The 19,087-nt window shown below is 52.8% G+C and overlaps 1 protein-coding gene across 2 annotated transcripts in view; it reads right to left on the reverse strand.

The window, feature by feature from the left end:
* Positions 1–19,087, reverse strand: part of IQCH (IQ motif containing H) — a 1,923,049-nt gene that overhangs the window by 593,775 nt on the left and 1,310,187 nt on the right. For both annotated transcript variants that reach the window (XM_069625132.1, XM_069625131.1), the window contains one exon: positions 4,670–4,790. In XM_069625132.1, coding sequence (XP_069481233.1) covers positions 4,670–4,790 — 121 coding nt within the window. The remainder of the gene's footprint in view (positions 1–4,669; positions 4,791–19,087) is intronic.

The raw sequence follows: 19,087 nt of genomic DNA on the forward strand, positions 1-19,087 counted from the left end.
GGCGTCGAGGAACTCTTGTAAGGGGCGCATCCAAAGCCTGCAAAGGCGCACCAGATAAATGCAGGAGGACATCATCCCGAGGAGGGACTTGATAGATCTTACCCTGGCCATGTCTGTGGCCAGCAGACGCTGCACCTTGCCCAGAATGGTCCTGGTCCTTTCCTCTGACGGCGAGGCCAGCCGCGCCACTGTGTCGAGCTTGGCTCCCAGAAACAGGGCGACTTGCGACGGAACCAGGTGGGATTTTGGAAAGTTGATGGAGAACCCCAGGTCCGTGAGCAGCTGGACGGTCTTCGCAGTGTGCTCCACAGCGAGCTCCCTTGTCCTTGCCCGGATGAGCCAGTCGTCCAGGTAGGGGTAGACGTGGATCCCCTGTAGGCGCAGCCGCGCCGCCACCGGTGCGAGGCACTTGGTGAATACCCTGGGTGCCGACTTCAATCTGAACGGGAGGGCCTTGAACTGGTAGTGCCGCCCTTGGACCACGAACCTGAGGAACTTTCAGTGTTTTTTTAGAATGGGGATGTGGAAGTACGCATCCTCCAAGTCCAACGACGACAGGAAATCGCCCTCCTCCAGCTGTCCCAGCACGTGGTGGAGGGTGACCATCCGGAACTTCTGTGCCTTGATGTACTTGTTCAGTCGTCGCAGGTCCAGGATGGGACGCCACCCTCCTGTCTTCTTTTTTACGAGGAAGTACCTTGAGTAAACTCCGGAGCCCCGAAGCCTCTTTGGGACGAGCTCGATGGCACCTTTCTTGAGCATCGCCCTTACTTCCAACAGTAGTTGAGGGACGCGATTTTCCTTCCTGGCCATGGGTGGAACGCGAGGGCACTTCTTCTGGAACTCGAGGGCATGCCCTTGGGCCAGGGCATCCAGCACCCAACCGTCGGTGGAGATGGACTCCCACACGCTGACAAACCTTGTCAGCCGGCCTCCCACCGGGGTGCTTCGGCGGGGGTTCAATCTTGTTTGGAGGCCGCCTTGCCTCCTTGACCTCCCTGTCGACGACGAGTGGCACCACCTGACTTGCCGCGTCCCCTGTAGGCTTCCTGGGACAAAGATCTTGCCGCTCGGCGGTACGTGGAGGAACCACTGCCGGATCCCTTGGAGGCACCTTGCCTGCCTCCGGAGCTCCGAAAGGACGGCCGTCGTTATTGGAGCACTCCCAGTGCCCGGGCAGTCTCTGTGTCTGTCTTGATGGCCTGAAGGGACTCATCAACCGCCTTCCCAATCAGGTTGTTCCCGTCGAAGGGCATGTCCAAAACCTTGGTTTGTACGTCCTGACGGAAATCCGTCGCCTTGAGCCATCCTTGTCGTCTCAGGCAAACGCTATTGCCCAACTGACGGAAACCGGTGTCGGCGATGTCCGTTGCCACCGTGATGGCGTGGTCCGAAGCAATCTCACCTTCCTGTAACATTTTAAGGGCCTCAGCCCTTTTGGCGTCCGGAAGGAAGTCCAACAGAGGGGCTATTTTGAACCACAACTCCCTGTCGTAGTGGGCTATGATAGCCAGGGCGTTGGCCGCCTTGATAGTCGTCGCTGCGGATGAGATGACCCATCGTCCCATCGTGTCCAGCTTTCTGCCCTCGCGGTCCGGCAGGGAAGTTGATGTCAAGGCCGATGCCCCCCCCAGCTTTCTTCTTTGCCGCCGCCGAGACGACCAAATCCGGGGTAGGTTGCGCCCGAAGGCACAAGGGGGCAGCGTCGGGGACCCGGTACTTCTTCTCATACCGGTCCCTCTTTGCCGGCGCCGTGGCAGGGTTCTTGAGGAGGGCGAGCCCCTCATCCCAGATGTCATCAAGAAGTGGTACGGCGAGGACCGTCTTCCTTTTAGCCTTGTGCCGTTGGTAAAGGAACCCTTCCTTCTTCTTCTCTTCTGGGCAGAGCTGGAAGAGCTCAGATGCCCTGGAAATCATGGCATGGAAGGATCCAATCTCGTCGGGCGGGGACGCCCGAGCAGGGGGTGATGGGGGACACGTCCCGTCGTCGCCTCCGTCGTCATCTGTACCTGTCGTAGCCGTGTCCGTGCCTGTATCACCCCGTGGGTAGTAGACCGGGGGGAAGGCAGAACAGGCCGCAGAGGTGGCGTAGGATGCGTCCTCCTCTTCTTATGCGGTGGACTTTCCAAAGGCCCCTGCTCCGGTTCCCCCGTCGGGTCTGGCTCAGATACCTCCATCGGGGGGAGGGGCAACCTTGTCCTTATCTCCGAGCATAAGGAATGATCGCTGACAAAATGGCCACCGAAGTGTCCTACGGCACCGGAAACAACGGGCACGAGGGCTCTTGAGGAACCTCGTCGGCGACACCGTCGCTCTCGTCGTCACCCTCGTCGGGATCCCTCCCGATGGGCTGGGCCTCTTCCACGACTTCGATTAGCTCTTCTTCAGAGGTTGTGTCCGTATCCACGATGGCCACCTCCTCCTCCCCCACCTTTTCCAACGAGGACTTTGTGGGGGTCTTCTCAATGGGCCTGAAAGACGACTCCCTCCGCGGTGGCAGGGAGACTCTGGGTCCTGAGGTCGCCTCCACTGGCATAGCCTCCACAGGCTGAGCTAGGGCCGCTGCAACATCCTCAATGAGGATTTTAGCTGGGTGAATTAAGGCCATCGTCACCTTCTGTACGCCTGGGGCCTTCACCTTGGGGGGAGGGTCCGAGCCTCGCTCCCCCTCTGCCGGAATCTTCAAGATCGACCGGGGCCTCTCCAGAAGCTTCGCCGGGTTCTCGGACTTCCTCTTACCCGGCTGCTAGTTGATGGCGCTGGGGAGGATGCGCCCTGCCTGGCAGCCAAGGAGCCCGACCGTTCGGCGCTCCCGGTGCCCGCGGACTCGCGGTGCTTGGCCTATTGTTGGGCCCCCGTCGCCGGGGCACCCTCACAGTACTTAGAAGACCGCTCCGACTTCTTTTTCTTCTTCTCGCCTGACGAGCTCTTCCCTTCCAGCCAGTTGGCGAGACGGAGGCGGCGATCCTTCATGGTCTGCTCCGACATGTTCCCACAAAACGCACAGTCCTTCTCCGTTTGCGTCTTGTCCTCATGGAGACAGTAGAGGCATAACAAATGCTCGTCCTCCTTGAAAACATTCTGAAGCTGGCTCCAGGGCAGGTCTTGAACAGCTTCCCGGGCGTCGAGCTTCCTTTCTCCTGGGCCATGTCCGGGGTAAGCCTCGGAACTTCTGGAATCCTCCAAAAGCTTAACTCGACAGAATCTTCACCCTTGAAGGGCGTAGAAAACTCCGAAACGGATCCCCGTTGATCGGATGTAGAAACGGTGGAGCTTGAGGCTCTATTTAACCAAAAAATGAGAAAAATCTCCTGCAAAAGCGCGAAAAACGCAGCAAAAGTTTGGGAGCTACAGCACAAGGACTCCCAACACTTGAACGTGCAGTAAAAATCTGAGGATGGCTGCCAGAGGCAGGGCTTAGGGAGAGGGCAGTCATTGGCTGGGGGTAGTATGACCCAGAGATCAGTGATTGGTTACTACTAAGAAAGACAGATCAGAAACGAAACTGATACTGATTTTTTCTTTACCAAGGATTCCCAGCCTGACGACGGTGAATATTCATGAGCATGTGAATCCATGCCAGACCCCATGCTGGAGAATATACATTTACTATACCCCAATGCTATGTTAACAAGTGATCGTACACAAATAAGGCGCAGGGTTAGAGTTCATCACTCCATCTAGCACACACTGAAGGTGCCATTTGGTAAAAAGTAGCAAATAAAAATATAAGAGGAAAGAAAAAGGAGGGGACAGGCGCCAGGGAACATAGTTCTACCCCTTACAACTAACCCCTTTACAAATACAGCCTACATGAATAGCATTTACCACAAATTGGCATATTCCGAGTCAATCAGAACCTGGGACTGAAGAGGGGGGAAAAGGATTGGGTGAAAACCCTACGAACACTGATGTAAGCACGAGGTGCCCAGTGGGAGGGGCTGGTCACCTTAGTTGTCCCGCTTCACTGTGGTCTAAAAAGCAGCCATAAATGACGCCAGCCAGATGGAAGCAGAGCATGGCAAAATTGCAATAAGAGGAGGCACCAGTTCTTTGTCTTATTCCTCAAGCAGCAGCGCGGAAAGGAAAAAGCACTTAGCACAGGTGAGTTCACGGTTGGCCTTGTGTGAAGCGTGAGCCACCCACGAGGTTTGGAGGTGTTATTGGGCGATCCCAATCAAATATACTGATCATCAAGGAAAATGCACGTCTGCCAAAAGGTACAACACCATGCAGTCATAATAGGCACTGTACGGTGGGCAGCAGAGGTAATATGACGGCGCTAAAACCCATAGGGGAGGCAGTTGGGGACCATTGATCAACTGCGTAGCTGGACTTCTACAGAAGCAATTAACTTTGGGGGTATGATCAGCTTCTCTTAAAAAATCAAGTACTGAATATGAAGGGATCACCCTTAAAACAACTCACTTTGTTCCTACCAGTTGCCTGCTTTATCCCATGTCAAGAAACCATTGAATCAAGTAAAAACGAGATGCATGCTGTAAATTAACAGTAATTGTAACAAACCTGTGTTTTGAAGTAAGAGGTGCACCTTCTGTGTGTTACAACTATACTGTAACAAACGTTTATTTTCAACATTGCACAGAGCTACTGAGGAGGAAGCAGAGGGCAAGTGAAGCGAAACGTGCAGGAGCAACACCCTCCTCACCTTGGCTCAGGAAGGCCTGCAAGAACTTCTCCCAGGTGGGGAACCGCTTTCTGCTGATGGGCTGGGCATGCTGCGCCAGTACCTCCGGTAGCTCCTGCGCGATCCGGATCAACGTTGGCTCCTGATAGAAAAAGCACAAAGGATTAGACTGTATTGAAATTTCACTGTAAATGTCCAGTTTGTATAGATCTATTTAATGATACATTGCACTTAAAACAGCAAAATGAAAATGCACCATCTTCTCTTACTTTGAAATCCTTTTTCGAAACATCACCATATTGTGCATGTTCCAAGTTCGGCCAAATCCACCAAGTTTAGTTTGCTTCTTGATAAAAGATTTCATGCACTAAAACAGGTTGTTTTAAAAAATGTATTTTGCGGGACCACTGTCAGGACATTTTTTTTCAAATGTCGTACATCAATTTGTACCCATTTTCAGTATACATGCAGATTGACTGTGTACACATGTCAAAAAAGGATGAAAATTGGAAGAGCCATTTCAGAGAAATTAACTTCTAAAAAATGTATTTAAATATAACTCAACGTGTTGCCTGGACTTTCAAACAGACCATCTCTGGACTAATACTACATGGCTACATTTTCATGTTAATTGTATGCACATAGATTTACTGTGAATGCCTATTCGACCACAGAAAAAAACAAAGGTTACACATAATGAAACCGGGATACTGTTACACTGGCTACACGGACGCGCGCACACACACCATATAGGTGCCATATAGGTGCCATGTTCACTGCTTGTATGGCAATTTACACTACTGACAGGCCGTTCCAAACTGCTGAGGGTGAATAGAAGAGTCAGAGGAAAGTAGGACAAGGGAGCAAGAAGCAAAGGGAAGGAGGCAGGGCAACAATCATATATGATGTTTGTTTATTATTTAGTGTTTTACATCGGTCTTAAGTGGTTTCACATTCCAGAAAAAGCAATGATTTGCCAAAAGAACAATCCCAACTTTGCAACCCATTCTTATCACAGAGCTTAATCCATTTACAGCATCCACGTCAGAGAAACTACAATAGGACCATTTCTTCTACAGAGCCGGCCAGTACAGGCAGTATGTCCTGGCTGAGACTCGCGTCTTTAAATATCCCTTTACTGACCTCGTATGTGTAGGGCATTCCAATAATTAATCTTTTCTTTAAGCTTAACACCGGAGACCAGTCCCTAAGTGCAGGACTGGGATTTGAACCTGTGTTGCCCTATGTTGTCTTGTTTCCAAGGCAAACGAGTTGCCCCTGAGCTATCCATCTCGGCCCGATAGTAAGTACATCTTCAGTCGGTACACCAAAACAATGCCTTGGCTAAACATGAGGGAGACGTGAAGCATAGTCTACTCTTCAGAGGCTACTGCAGAAATACCACTGGGAATTGTATAAGAACCAACCACCATTTTATGACTGTGCTCCATGTCATGGACACATTTGCCTGTTTGTCAGTGTGTGAAATGTATAGACTATGTAAGTTGTGCCCTTCGACTCCGCAGTTTAGATATATATTAAAACACTGTAGCAGAGTGAGGCAAAAAACCTTTGGATCATCTTGGACTCCTCTCCTTTGTTCCACACATCACGGACGTTGCCAAGAAGTCCAACTTTGGTTGATCCAAGAGGGCTGCGATGCCAACATCACCGTGACTGGAATCCCTCGGACCACGGGACCGAAAAAAGCGGATTAACCTGCCAGCAAGCCCTCCCCAGGCACGAGAAAAACAGCACATAGCCCCGAGGAGCAGTGGGAGCATGAAGAGAGCAGCAGCTCTCCCTTCCAACATAGTAAACAACTGAGGAGTAGACAGAGAGGAGCTCCTCGTCACATGAGGCTCTGTGGTGGCAGAAGCAGGGGGACTCCACGGCCGGGGTAACCTCCCATCCAACGCCAATGCTGCAGCGGATGTGGGAGTGAGGCAGAGCGGAATGAGAACCAGGTGAACGCCTGCGCCTGGGATGCGCCTGGGCCCCGCCCCGAGGAGACACAGGGAGCTAGTCCATCATCTCCCCTGGCAAAACCGGAGACCGGGGGACCGTGCCGGTGGAGAGGACCGGAGCAGACGGAGTGCTGCTGGTAGCTGATCCGGAGCAGGCTCAGAGAAGGAGCGGAGGAGTTGGAGCTACACATCCACTCAGAGTGGAGTGGCCTGACACTGTGGTGATCACGGAGCGCACTATCCCTCACCATCAGAGTCTTTGCTGCAGAGGGACCCACTCAGCAGGACGTGCGACGTCCAAACAAGAGGAGGTGAAAAACACACATGCACCAGAAATTCACAACCCCTTGTTCTTAGAGTCACGGTGGGTGCACCCTCCTACCCACCCCACTGACTCAGCTAGCGTGCCTGAAATAACCGCAGGAGCGGCCCATCAGAAGCAAACCCTCCTCCTGTAGAACACAGGGCCTGAGGTCATTGGAGCCCCCATATCTAGAAATCCCCTTGAAAGGGAGCACAGGCATGCACACGGGCCAACTGCACAGCCTGGACTAAGCATGCCAAGGGACAGGGTCTTAATCCGTCTCACCATGAGCCCAGACCACATCACCAGCACGACTGTAACAGCGCTAGAGCACGCAGGCGGCAGCCCCTAAAGGAGCCAACCACAGACACAATGGCAGAGAGGTCAGTGCAGCAGACAACCCGGTGGTGCCTCCTCAGAGGAGAACAGCACAGCAGGGAGTTACCATAGAGGGGCTGACCCTGCAAAACTCCACAACTGCATCTTTCACTAAATACAGAGTCTGTCCCACGAAAACAAAGGTCACCCATCCCTGACCCCGCGCCCTCTGTGTTTAGCTAATTTCACCTCCTCCAGCACCTGGGAAAAACTACGGGGGTCTCCTTGTGTGCCACGGAAAGCAGAAGAGTAAACGCCAGCTTGGCACAAGAAAAGAATGCACAAGCAGCCAGGCTATCCACTGTGACAAAGGTTGGTTGCTCCCATCACAAGAGGAGCAAACCCTACATCGCTGAACCCCCGTGACCCAAGGGACAATTAGCAGGAAGCAGCTAGGAACAACCTAAGGAACTCGACCCACACTTTATCCAGTGACCATGTCAAAGTCAAGGGGGAAAGAGCTGCCAACCTCCCTAAAAGGACCCAAAAGAGCCCAGGAAGGGGCCCTCACCAATATCTGGGCCAGAGATTCAGGCCTCCCCGGTGGACCACACACAACAGACCCTCCCCCAGGAACAGGTGATGATTCCACACAGGAAGAGCAAGACCGCCCATTCACCCAATCCCTGCTCAAACAGTTCTTCAACGACTTTGGGGACAAGATAACCTCCACAGTACAAAAACAAATGGATGTCTTGAGAGAGGATCTAGCGGAGGGACTGCAAGAAATAAGGCGACACAAACAAAATTGAAGAGATGGTGGATACTAATGAAAGAGCGATCCAGGAGTTGACGGAAGATGCAAGGAGAGATGATGCATTGCTGGAGACCCTAATGACGGCCACCACAATCTCGAGTTGCAGGTGGAGGACCTGGAAAATTGGTCCAGGAGGTCCAACATTTGCATCAAATGCCTCCCGGAGGACACACAGGACAAGGTACTTGCAGAAGTCGTCAAAAATAGTTTGACAGGATCCATAGGGTTGGGTCCTGCAGACAAGAGCAAGGGGCAAGACCGCAGGATGTCATGGCAGCCCTACAGGATTACACAACCAAAGAAACAATACTCCTCAAGGCGAGGAAGGCAAAGCAGATTACATTCAACGGAACGGAAAGCTTTCTCTATCAGCATTTAGCCCAATGAACCCGCACCAAGAGGAAGAAAATGGCCCCAATCCTAGCGTTCTTGATGGACCGATAGGTGCGATACAGATGGACTTTCTCATTTGGCCCGCTCATCGACTGGCAAGGGAAGCAACACAGAATAACATCACCTGAAGAAGGAGAGAGCCTCCTGGGGATCGGAGAGGAACACCAGTCGCAGGGTCGCCCATCGGAGTCCCAACAAAGCAACCGCAGACCCTGGGAATGGTCCACAGTGAGATCCAAAAGATCCAAAAAGGGGGGTACCAGCCACTCCTCAAAGGCCTGACCGCAGGGAAACATCAGGAGAACAACAAGTCCCCCACAAATAACTCTGATTGATTACGTAGTTTCGTAGTGGCCTACACAATTACACATCGCCTGGGGAGGGCACAAAAAAAGAAGAGGGTCTACATTAGGTCTCGTGGAGACGGTGGGGGGGAAGGAATCTTGGAATGGGTTTGGGTGATCCTGCACAGGACAGTTCTGGAACTAGTTATGGGTTCAACGCTCGAGACACCAATTTGAGGGAGGTTAGAGGCCAGTTGAACCCACCCAGACCAGGGAGGTAAGGGTAGGGGGGGGGGTCGGGGAGGGGAGGGTTCGGGAGGGCAAGAGACCCCAAGGCAGGGGGGGCAGAGAGAGGAGAAGGGATGGAGCAAAGGGGAGGCTCCAGAGACGAACCGAAAGACAGACAACTAATAAATTATTCCCCACGAGATGACGGTCAGCAGTAATAACCTTACACTTTTATCCCTAAATGTCAATGGCCTAAATTCCCCAATAAAAAGGAAAAAAATTGAGAGCTACCTAAGAAGGGAACGACCTGACATAGTAACACTACAGGAAACGCATGTCCAATCCTGCAACCGAGGGAGAATCCGGTTCTGAGTATACCCGACTCGTTCAAGCTATGCAACCCAATAAGAAAGGGGGGGGGGGTTTGTTGCTACTGAGAGACAGCCTGGACTTGATGTGATGAACAGGGGAGATACCTACCAGTAGTTCTGACAGGGAAGGGGGAAGCCTACATGGTTGCAACAATTTACGCCCCCAACTCAGGTCAGGACGCATTTATCCAGAAGGCATTAGGCAGATTCAAGCAATTTGCAAAGACTCCCGTTATCTTAAAATGGGACTTCAATAGTGTGGGACCCCACTATGGATAGAAGTAACAAAGGTCTAGGGGCACATGGGAAACCATTGGGGGAGCTGAGGGGGAAAATAAAAGACTTGGCCCTGGTGGATGCGTGGAGGAAGTTGGAGGGCGATAGGGATGGGTATACTTTTTACTCACATGTTCGCCGCACACAATCCAGGATAGGCTGTGTGGCTATCCAAGAGTCTTCTAGGCCGAGCACTGGGGGTCACTGTGGGCACAATTATACAGTCGGAGCACGCTCCCATCACAGTAAAGCTAAAAAGAAACTGACGTCCAGTGGGTCTGGGGAAATGGCGCTATCCAGCATCCCTGTTTAAAGATGAGGTACTGACTGCAGAGGTAATGGAAGGGATAGGGTCCTTTTTTGAGACAAACAGGTCTGAACATACAAACCCACAGATTACCTGGGATGCCTTCAAGGCAACCATAAGGGAACAGAGTATCGCCATCAAAGCAAGGAGAGACAAAGAAATTAAGCTTGAGGAGACGCAACTAGAGGCCAAGTTGAAGGAGATAATGGCCCTCATTTCAACCCAGGCGTTAAGGGGTTAACGGCGCCGTAAAAGGTGGCGGCGCCGTTAAACCCTTAACGCCTGATTACGAGGTCCCTTTGCGGGTTGGAGACTTTAACGCCTGCTTTTTGCAGGCGTTAAAAACCAACCCGCAAAGGGACCTTGGTGCTAAGTACGGTGCCGCAATTTGCAGCACCGTACTTAGCGCCTTCCGCATTTCCATTGAGCCCTATGGGGCAAAAATGGGAATGGGAAAGGGCCATGGCGGCATGGGGAATTACCGCCCGCCAACCTCGGAATGGGGCGGTAATTCCCCATTCCGCCATGGCGGAGTCGGTAAGTTACCGGCATGGACCGTCCACCGCCAGGGTCGTAATGAGGGCCAATGTCGCGCATGGGAACGACCCTGAGCGCACACCAAAAATTAAAAAAACATTTTTTAAAAAGTATAGAGCTATAAAGGGCCAACTGGAGGTAATACAAACTGGGGCAGCAAAACGCACCCTACTATCACTGAAACAAAAATATTACATGAAAGCAAACAAGTCAGGCAGGTTACTGAGGAGGTAAGAAAAGGACAAAACTATCATGAAAATTAAAGTGGGCGAGGACAAGAATAGCTCTAATAACAAGGATATTGAGGGAGAGTATGTAAAATTTTACACTAGGCTTTACAGCTCAGATTATCCCCCCCAATCGTTACAGGAGTCCTACTTACAAAACACTGATATGGTGAGACTAACGGAGGAAGTAAGGGAGGCCCTGACGCTGAGAAAGCTTTTGACTGTGTGGAGTGGGGTTTTCTGTTTGCAACCACGGAAAAGGCTTTGGACACAAATGTATGCATAGGGTAAGGCCCATCTACCAGAACCCCCTACTCCGACTGTCCATAAATGGTCAGGTATCGGAACAGTAGCAGTGCAGCGCGGTACAAAAAAAGGGTGCCCTTTGTCACTCATACTCTATGCAATCTACTTAGAACCCCTCTTGGCAGCGGTGAGAGCAAACAAAAAAATGATGGGAATTACATTTGGGGGAACAACACATAAAATTGCCGCTTTTGTGGATGATATTCTCCTGACAATCCCTCAATCAGAACTCTCCCTAGGGGCAATAGAAGACAAACAATCAATTGCTGGGGGTGGTGGGTCTAAAAATAAGGAACACGTTAGTTACCTGTAACTGTTGTTCTCCAGCATGGGTCTGGCATGGATTCACATGCTCATGAATATTTCCCGTCGTCAGGCTGGGAATCCTCGGTAAAGAAAAAATCAGTATCAGTTTCGTTTCTGATCTGTCTTTCTTAGTAGTAACCAATCAATGATCTCTGGGTCATGACTGCCCTATCCCTAAGCCCCACCTCTGGCAGCCATCCTCAGATTTGGTAGCACGCCAAGTGGCAGTATGACCAAGTGAAGAGCCACAGAGGGGTAGGTGGGAGGGTTTGCATGTGAATCCATGCCAGACCCATGCTGGAGAACAACAGTTACAGGTAACTTGTTCCTTCTCCAGCATGGGGTCTGGCATGGATTCACATGCTCATGAATAAAAGAATACATAGCAGTACACACATGCACAACCACGGGAGGTGGCAAAGGCTCAACATTAAGCGTTACATCCAAAATTCAACATTAAGCAATTCTTACCGCCTCACCAGGCTAACCTTGGGCGAACAGGTTGCGCAGCACTGCTTGGCCGACCCTGGACTCCTCCCTGGAGTCCCGATCGACGCAGTAGAATCTTGTGAAGGTGTGTGTCGACCTCCACGTAGCAGCCCTGCAGATGTCCAGCAGGGGCACACCAGACAGGGATGCCGTGGTAGCAGCGATCGCTCTAGTCGAATGGGCTCTCGGACGGCCGGGCAGAGATCGGTTTGCCAACCGGTGACAGTGCATGATGCAGCCGGAGAGCCATCTCCACGTAGACCTTCAGCGCTCTAGCTACATCCAGGGAGTGCAAAGTCCTCTCGGCCGGCGTCGAAGGCGACGGGAAGAAAACTGGTAACACCAAGGGCTCGTTGAGGTGGAAGTCCGACGGCACCTTGGGCATAAAGGAGGGGTGCGTCCTCAGCACCACCATTGTGTCATGAAAAATCAAGTATGGAGGCTTGCAAGATAGGGCCTGGATCTCTCCCACTCGTCGTGCGGAGGTGATGGCCACGAGGAATGCTGTCTTCCATGACAGGAACTTCAAAGGCGGGAATGATCGGAATAGTCCCCTCATAAATTCCTTCACCAGGCGATGAGACCACAAGGATGCCCGTCCCGTAGTCCTGGTATATCGGGAAATGGCAGCCAGATGTATTTTGATGGAGGCGTGAGCCAGTCCAGCTTTGGCCAACGACAGTAGGTACGGCAGTACTTGAGGGGCCGTAATCTGTGGAGGGTTAATCTTCTGTGCACAGCACCAGACAGGCTTTTGCAAGAACCTCTCTGCAGTCAGCCGGTATATTGTACTGTCACAAATATCAGATTTGTCTGTTATATCCAAGTCGCTCCCTACTTCTGTCACCTCCCCCTCCTCCTCACCTGAGGAAATGTCTTTGGAGAGCTTCCTTCTTCTTTCTCTGGCGGCGGATTTCTTTTATAGGAGATATGGTCTACCACGGAACAATGCCACAATGGTTGCCGGAGTTTCCGGGAACCAGTGGCCCCGGATCCGTGATATCCGGAGGGGAAAAAGCCGGAAAGGCAAAAAAACCCTGGAGGACTCGCCAAGAGAAGAATCCAGCCGACTGCGATGTCCGGTGAGTAATAAATCCCCTGAAGTTGGCGAGGGTATAAGATACGAGGGGCGAAGAGTACTGGCAGAAGACAACAGAGGAGCAGCAGGCAAAACTAGATGCCAAAGAAGTGACACTGCACTAAGGGAGAAACCACAGGGGAGAGGACAATCTCCTCTAGCAGGTAAGGAGAAGGCAGGGGAAACCAGACTGAGAGGAGGCGCCGAAAGGGATAGCCCTGCGGGCCGGGTAGGCGGAAAAAGAAAGAAACAATGAGAGGAGGGCGAGGAGCCCTAAGGACAGGAGGGGGCTCAGCAGAGCCAAGAGGAGCACTGAGCGCAACAACCATAGGTAGCGAAGAGAGAAAGTTGCAACGCGGCGAGCCGGCGGCAACTGGATGCCAATATGCTGGAGGCGGCCATATTGGAAAAAGACTAGACCGCTCTCGGAATGCGTCTCAAACGTGGCGGGACATTCCATGGCGACCGAGCCTCCATCGGTGCCAATGACCGACAAAAAAGGGTCACATGACACGTACCCTCCAAATTCTAGTGCCGCACGAGCCAGGCCTGCAAGTTCAGCGACTGTGGGTCGTGATGTAGAATAGCGCCTCCTTCTCTGGAGAGAAGATCCGCGTCCGCCGGCAGCTTGACTGATGGGGACGTTGACAAGTCCAAAAGGTCCGGGAACCAGATCTGCCTCGGCCACGCCGGTGTGACGAGGATAATCCTGCACCTGGACCTCTTGAGCTGGTTGATGAGGCGGAGCAGCAACGGCAACGGAGGGAACATGTAGAGAAACAGGCCGTCCCAGGGGAACGAGAAAGCATCGCCCATGCTCCTCGGGTGTGGGAACCTGCTGGCGAACCTCTGGCACTTGGAGTTCGTCGCCGTCGCGAACAGGTCGATCTGGGGTTTGCCCCATCGTTGGAAGAGCCGATCCACTTGATCCTGTCACAGTTCCCACTCGTGGCACGAGCGCAGCTCCCTGCTGAGTGAGTCGGTGATGGTGTTTTTTATTCCTGCCAAGTGGAAGGGAACCAGAAACATCCCCTGGGCGATGGCCCAGTGCCACAGATCCTGGGCCTCCTTGGATAGGGCTGGGAGATCTGGTGCCCCCCTGCTTCCGTATGTAGAACATCGTGGTGGTGTTGTCGGTGAAGAGCCTCACCACTTTGTCCTTAAGGGACGGAAGGAACGACTTGAGCGCCCAGAACACTGCTCGGAGCTCCAGAATGTTGATGTGGAGAGACCTCTCCTCCGGGAGCCAAAGGCCTCTTGCGTGGAGATACTGTCAGGTACTGTCAGGTTGGAGTGACATATTCTTTTACATACAGTAACATATACTCATTTACATTGGGTCAGGGGAGACACATATTTAGTATAGAAAGGTTTTGGGAAGTTATTATGGGTTATATTTTTAAACAGCCAATTTTGCCCTTAACCTTCATTGCAGTCTATGGAAAATGCCCCAAGCCAAGATGGAGGTTCTCAGTCTAAATTCTAATTGGCTGGAGATTGTTTATAGGGAGGACAGTGAACATTCTAAACTGCCTTTCATCGTCTTTGCCCAGCTGAGAGGTCGTGTGCTATGCTGCTCCTGCTTAACTTGTTCAGGGGTGTCAAGTTTCAAGCAGTCGAGCGGCATCTTTGAAAATATAACAGGAGTCGTGTATGGAGTTTCGGGGAGATACAGGACAGGAGTGAGAAATTTCCAATTTTCTGAGAAAAGGAGTTTTCAAGACTCAATCACAAGATATGTGACTTTCCATGTTTTGATGAACTTTGTAAAAAGGTTATATTAATTTAAAACGATTGAAATCGCAAACCTGTATCTAAAAACTGCAGCGCGTACGTTTGTTTTCTTTCTTACGTATCATTTCAAACTAGCACGTGATTTTTCCGTTACCTTGAGCCTGCGCGAGTGACTGCGCGTGAGAGTGAGGCGCGAGCGTGAACTTTTGACTCGCGTTTTCTGTTCATATACGCGAGGGTTTTGCTACGTGAGTTCGCGTGTGTATTTTATTACGCGTTTCGAATCTGCGCGTGCGCAAGAACAAATCTATGTGGAGCTTCCGCGCAAGCTCTCAGAAGTGTCACGTGATAAAATAAAAGCGCGTGTGCTTTTTTCCCGCGATTTGTTTTTTGCGCGTGTGCGTATTTTTTCGTGGGTTGGACTTTAGCGCGAGTGTGTTTAACTCGCGTCTTGGACTTTAGCGCGTGTGCGTCTTACCCGCTATTTGGATTTTCAGCGCGTGTGCGTATTTCCCGCGACTTGGACTAAAGCGTGTGTGTTTCTTCCCGTGGTTTCGATTTTCAGCGCGTGTGCGTATTTCCCGCGACTTGGATTAAAGCGCGTGTGTCTTATCCCGCGGTTTGGATTTTCAGCGCGTATGCGTTTTACCTGCGGTTTGGATTTTTAGCGCGTGTGCTGGATTTTTCCACGTGACGGTTTCATCGCAAGTTTTAAAATCGTTCAAGAGTAAAAGACACTCTAAAAAGAAAATATAAAAAGAAATACAAGAACTTAAAAGAACTTAAAAGAACTTCCTTAAACTTATTTAAAGAACTTTAGACTTTGTTCAAGAATCTTGAGATGACGAACTACAAAGTTAAATATTACATTCATGGACCTGCTGAGAAGGCTGAATGATCTTTAAGATTCTGGTCAACAAGTAAGGAAGTCTTGTCTGCTTATCACTTCTCTGGGCATTCTGGAGAGAAGTACCAGGTATGGTTTTTTGACTATTTTGGTAAAGGATATAGAGTTTTAAGGTTAGTATAGTAACCCATTGAGTAATGAGGTGTATTATATGTTTATGTTTTTAACTACAGGTGAAGAACCAGCTAGTTGATAGCTTCCAGCCTGGTGTTTGTTAATTTGTCCCTTCCCCCTTTCCCCTGGAAGTGAGGTAAACTGAGCGGTTATATATATTATCAGCTCAGAGTGCCACATTTTGGGTGGATTGTCGGGGGTTCAGCAGCTTCCGCAGACACCAGGATCTCAGCCTGACAGATCTCCGGTGTGGGCCCCCCAACCCTCCAGAGAGGCGTCCGTCGTCACCGTCTCCTGAAACGCCGGGGTTTGAGAGTCTGTGCCTGTAGTGGGGTGAGCCCGGGTGCCGCACCATAGGATCGCCCGACGGAACTCCTCATCGAGAGGGATCCTGTCCTCGAAGCAGCCCGTCGCCTGAAACCAGCGGGCATCAAGGAACTCCTGTAGTGGACGCATCCGAAGTCTGCAAAGGGGTACAAGGTAGATGCATGAGGACATCATCCCGAGAAGGGACTTGATGGACCTCACACTGGCCACATCCGTGGCCAACAGGCGCCGCACCTAGCCCAGGATGGTCTTGGTCCTCTCTTCTGAAGGGGAGGCCAATTGCCCCACTGTATCGAGCTTCGCTCCCAGAAACAGTGCAACTTGCAATGGAACCAGGTGGGATTTGGGGTAGTTGATGGCGAACCCAGGCTCTGTGAGTAACCGGACGGTCCTCGCCGTATGTTCGACGGCGAGTTCCCTTGTCCTTGCCCGGATTAGCCAGTCGTCCAGGTTGGGGTAGACGTGGGTCCCCTGTAGGCGCAGCCGCGCTGCCACTGGTGCCAGGCACTTGGTGAAAACCCTGGGTGCCGACTTTAATCCGAACGGTAGGGCTCTGAATGGGTAGTGACGTCCCTGAACCACGAACCTGAGGAACTTCCTGTGCCTTTTTAGAATGGGGATGTGGAAGTAAGCATCCTCAAGGTCCAACGACGATAGGAAGTCGCCTTCCTCCAGCTGTCCCAGCACGTGCTGGAGGGTGACCATCCTGAATTTCTGCGCCTTGATGGATTTGTTTAACCGATGCAGGTCCAGGATGGGGCGCCAACCGCCTGTCTTCTTTCTGACGAGGAAGTACCTTGAGTACACTCCGGATCCCCGGAGCCTCCTGGGGACGAGCTCGATGGCACCTTTCTTGAGCATCGCCTTTACCTCCAACAGCAGTTGAGGGATGTGATTCTCCTTTCTGGCCACGGGAGGAATGCGAGGGCACTTCTTTTAGAATTCCAGCGAGTGCTCGTTGGCCAGGGTGTCCAACACCCAACGATCGGTGGAGATGGACTCCCACACGCTGACGAACTTCATCAGCCGGCCTCCCACCAGGGTGCTTCGGTGGGGGCCCGGCAACCCGGCCGGGTCAGTCTTGCTTGGAGGCGGCCTTGCCGCCTTGGCCTCCTTGGCGACGACGGCGGGATCCCCCTTGCTTGCCGCGACCTCTGTAGGTCTCCTGGGAAGAGGAGCGGGCCGCCTGGCTGTAAGTGGAGGAGCCACCTCTGGATCCTTTGGAGGCACCCTGTCTGCCTCCGGAGCTCCCAAAGGGCCGTTGCTGTTGAAGCACCCCAAGGGCCCGGGCCGTCTCCGAGTCGGTCTTGATGGGCTGTAGAGACTTGTCCACCGCCTTGCCAAAAAAGTTGTTGCCGTCGAACGGCATGTCCAACACTCTGGTCTGGACGTCCTGGCAAAAGTCTGTCGCCTTGAGCCATCCTCGTCGTCGGAAGCAGACTCTGTTGCCCAGTTGGCGAAATCCGGTGTCGGCAATGTCCGTTGCCACCGTTATGGTGTGATCCGACGCCACCTCGCCTTCCTGCAGAATTTCTAGGGCCTCCGCCCTTTTGTCATCAGGTAGGAAGTTAGCAGGGGAGCTATGCTGAACCAGAGCTCCCTGTCGTAGCGGGCCACGATCGCTAAGGCATTGGTCACCTTAATCGTCGTCGGCGCCGACGAGATGACTCGTCGTCCCATAGAGTCCAACTTCTTGCCCTCGCTGTCCGGCGGGGAAGTGGAAGCCGCTGCACCCGCTGCCTTCTTCTTAGCCGGTGCCGAGACGCTAGAGTCCAGTGTGGGCTGGGCCCTGAGGCACAAGGGGGCGGCATCAGGGACTCGGTACTTCATCTCGTACCTGTCCCTCTTGGCGGGTATCGTGGAAGGGTTCTTGAGGACAGCAAGCCCCTCGTCCCAGATGTCGTCGAGTAAAGGCACTGCGAGGACCGTCTTCCTCTTGGCCTCTCGTCGTTGGTACAGAAACCCCTCCTTTTTCTGTTCTTCAGGTCAGAGCGGAAGAGCTCAGATGCCCTGGTTATCGTGGCGTGGAAAGAGCCAATTTCGTCGGCTGGAGACGCCCGCGGGGGGGGGGGCGATGACGGGATGTCCACTGTGTCATCGCCGCCGTCATCGTCCGTCCCCGTCGCTGTATCCGTCGCCGTATCCTCTCTAGGGTCCGGCAAGGGGGGTGAGGGGTCCACCGGTCTCGCAGGCACGAAGGGCGGAGCAGGGTGGACTCTCCTCCGCTTGTTCGGAGGGCTTCCCGACGGGCCTGGTTCTGGATCCATCGTCGGGGTCCGTGGTAATCTTGTCCTTATCTCGGTACATAAGGATTGGATTGCCAACAAAATGACCGCCGAGCTATCCTGGGGCTCGGGTAATGGCTTCGACGGACGGAATGGCCGCTCCACTGGGACCTGTTCGTCGTCATTGTCGCTATCTTCGATCACGTCAGCAGGGACCGCCCCCTGGGATTGAGGCCTATGAACTTCTCGTTGAGGCCTATGGACCTTTCGTTGAGGCCCTTCTCGGTTTCCACAAGCTCCTCCTAAGAGGCTGATTCCGAGTCTGTAATGGCCACCGCTCCCCCCCCCCTCTTTTTCCGCCGGGGACTTCACGGGGGTCTTAACGATGGGCTGGAAAGAGGTTTCCCTCTGCGGTGGCAGGGATACTCTGGGCTCAGAGGGCGTTTCCACTGGCGTATTCTCAGCCGGCTTCGCCAGGGTTGCAGCGACCACTTCGGTGGAGGTCTTTGCCGGGTGGATCAAAGCCCTCACCACCTTAGGTGCGTCCTGGGCCTTCACCTTGGGGGGAGGGTCAGCACCTCGCTCCCCCTTCGATATCGATCAGGTCTGCTCCAGCGGCTTACCCGGGTTCTCGGACTTCCTCTTCCCCGAACCAGAGCACTGGCTCGTGGTCGAACGTGCCGGGGAAGTAGCGCCCTGCTTGGCAGCCGAAGAGCCCGACCTTTCGGCGCTCCCGGTGCCCATGGACTCGCGGTGCTTGGCCTTCTGTTGGGCCCCCATGCCGGGGTGCCCTCACAGGACTTAGAAGTCCGCTCAGACTTCTTCTCCGCCTTCTCACCTGCTGTGCCCTTCTCCAGCCAGGCGGCGAGGCGGGAACGACGATCTTGTTTGGTCCGTTCCGAAAGGATCCTGCAGAATGCACAG

Source organism: Ambystoma mexicanum, chromosome 11, assembly GCF_040938575.1.
Source record: "Ambystoma mexicanum isolate Mex_15411 chromosome 11, UKY_AmexF1_1, whole genome shotgun sequence".
NCBI lineage: Eukaryota > Metazoa > Chordata > Amphibia > Caudata > Ambystomatidae > Ambystoma > Ambystoma mexicanum.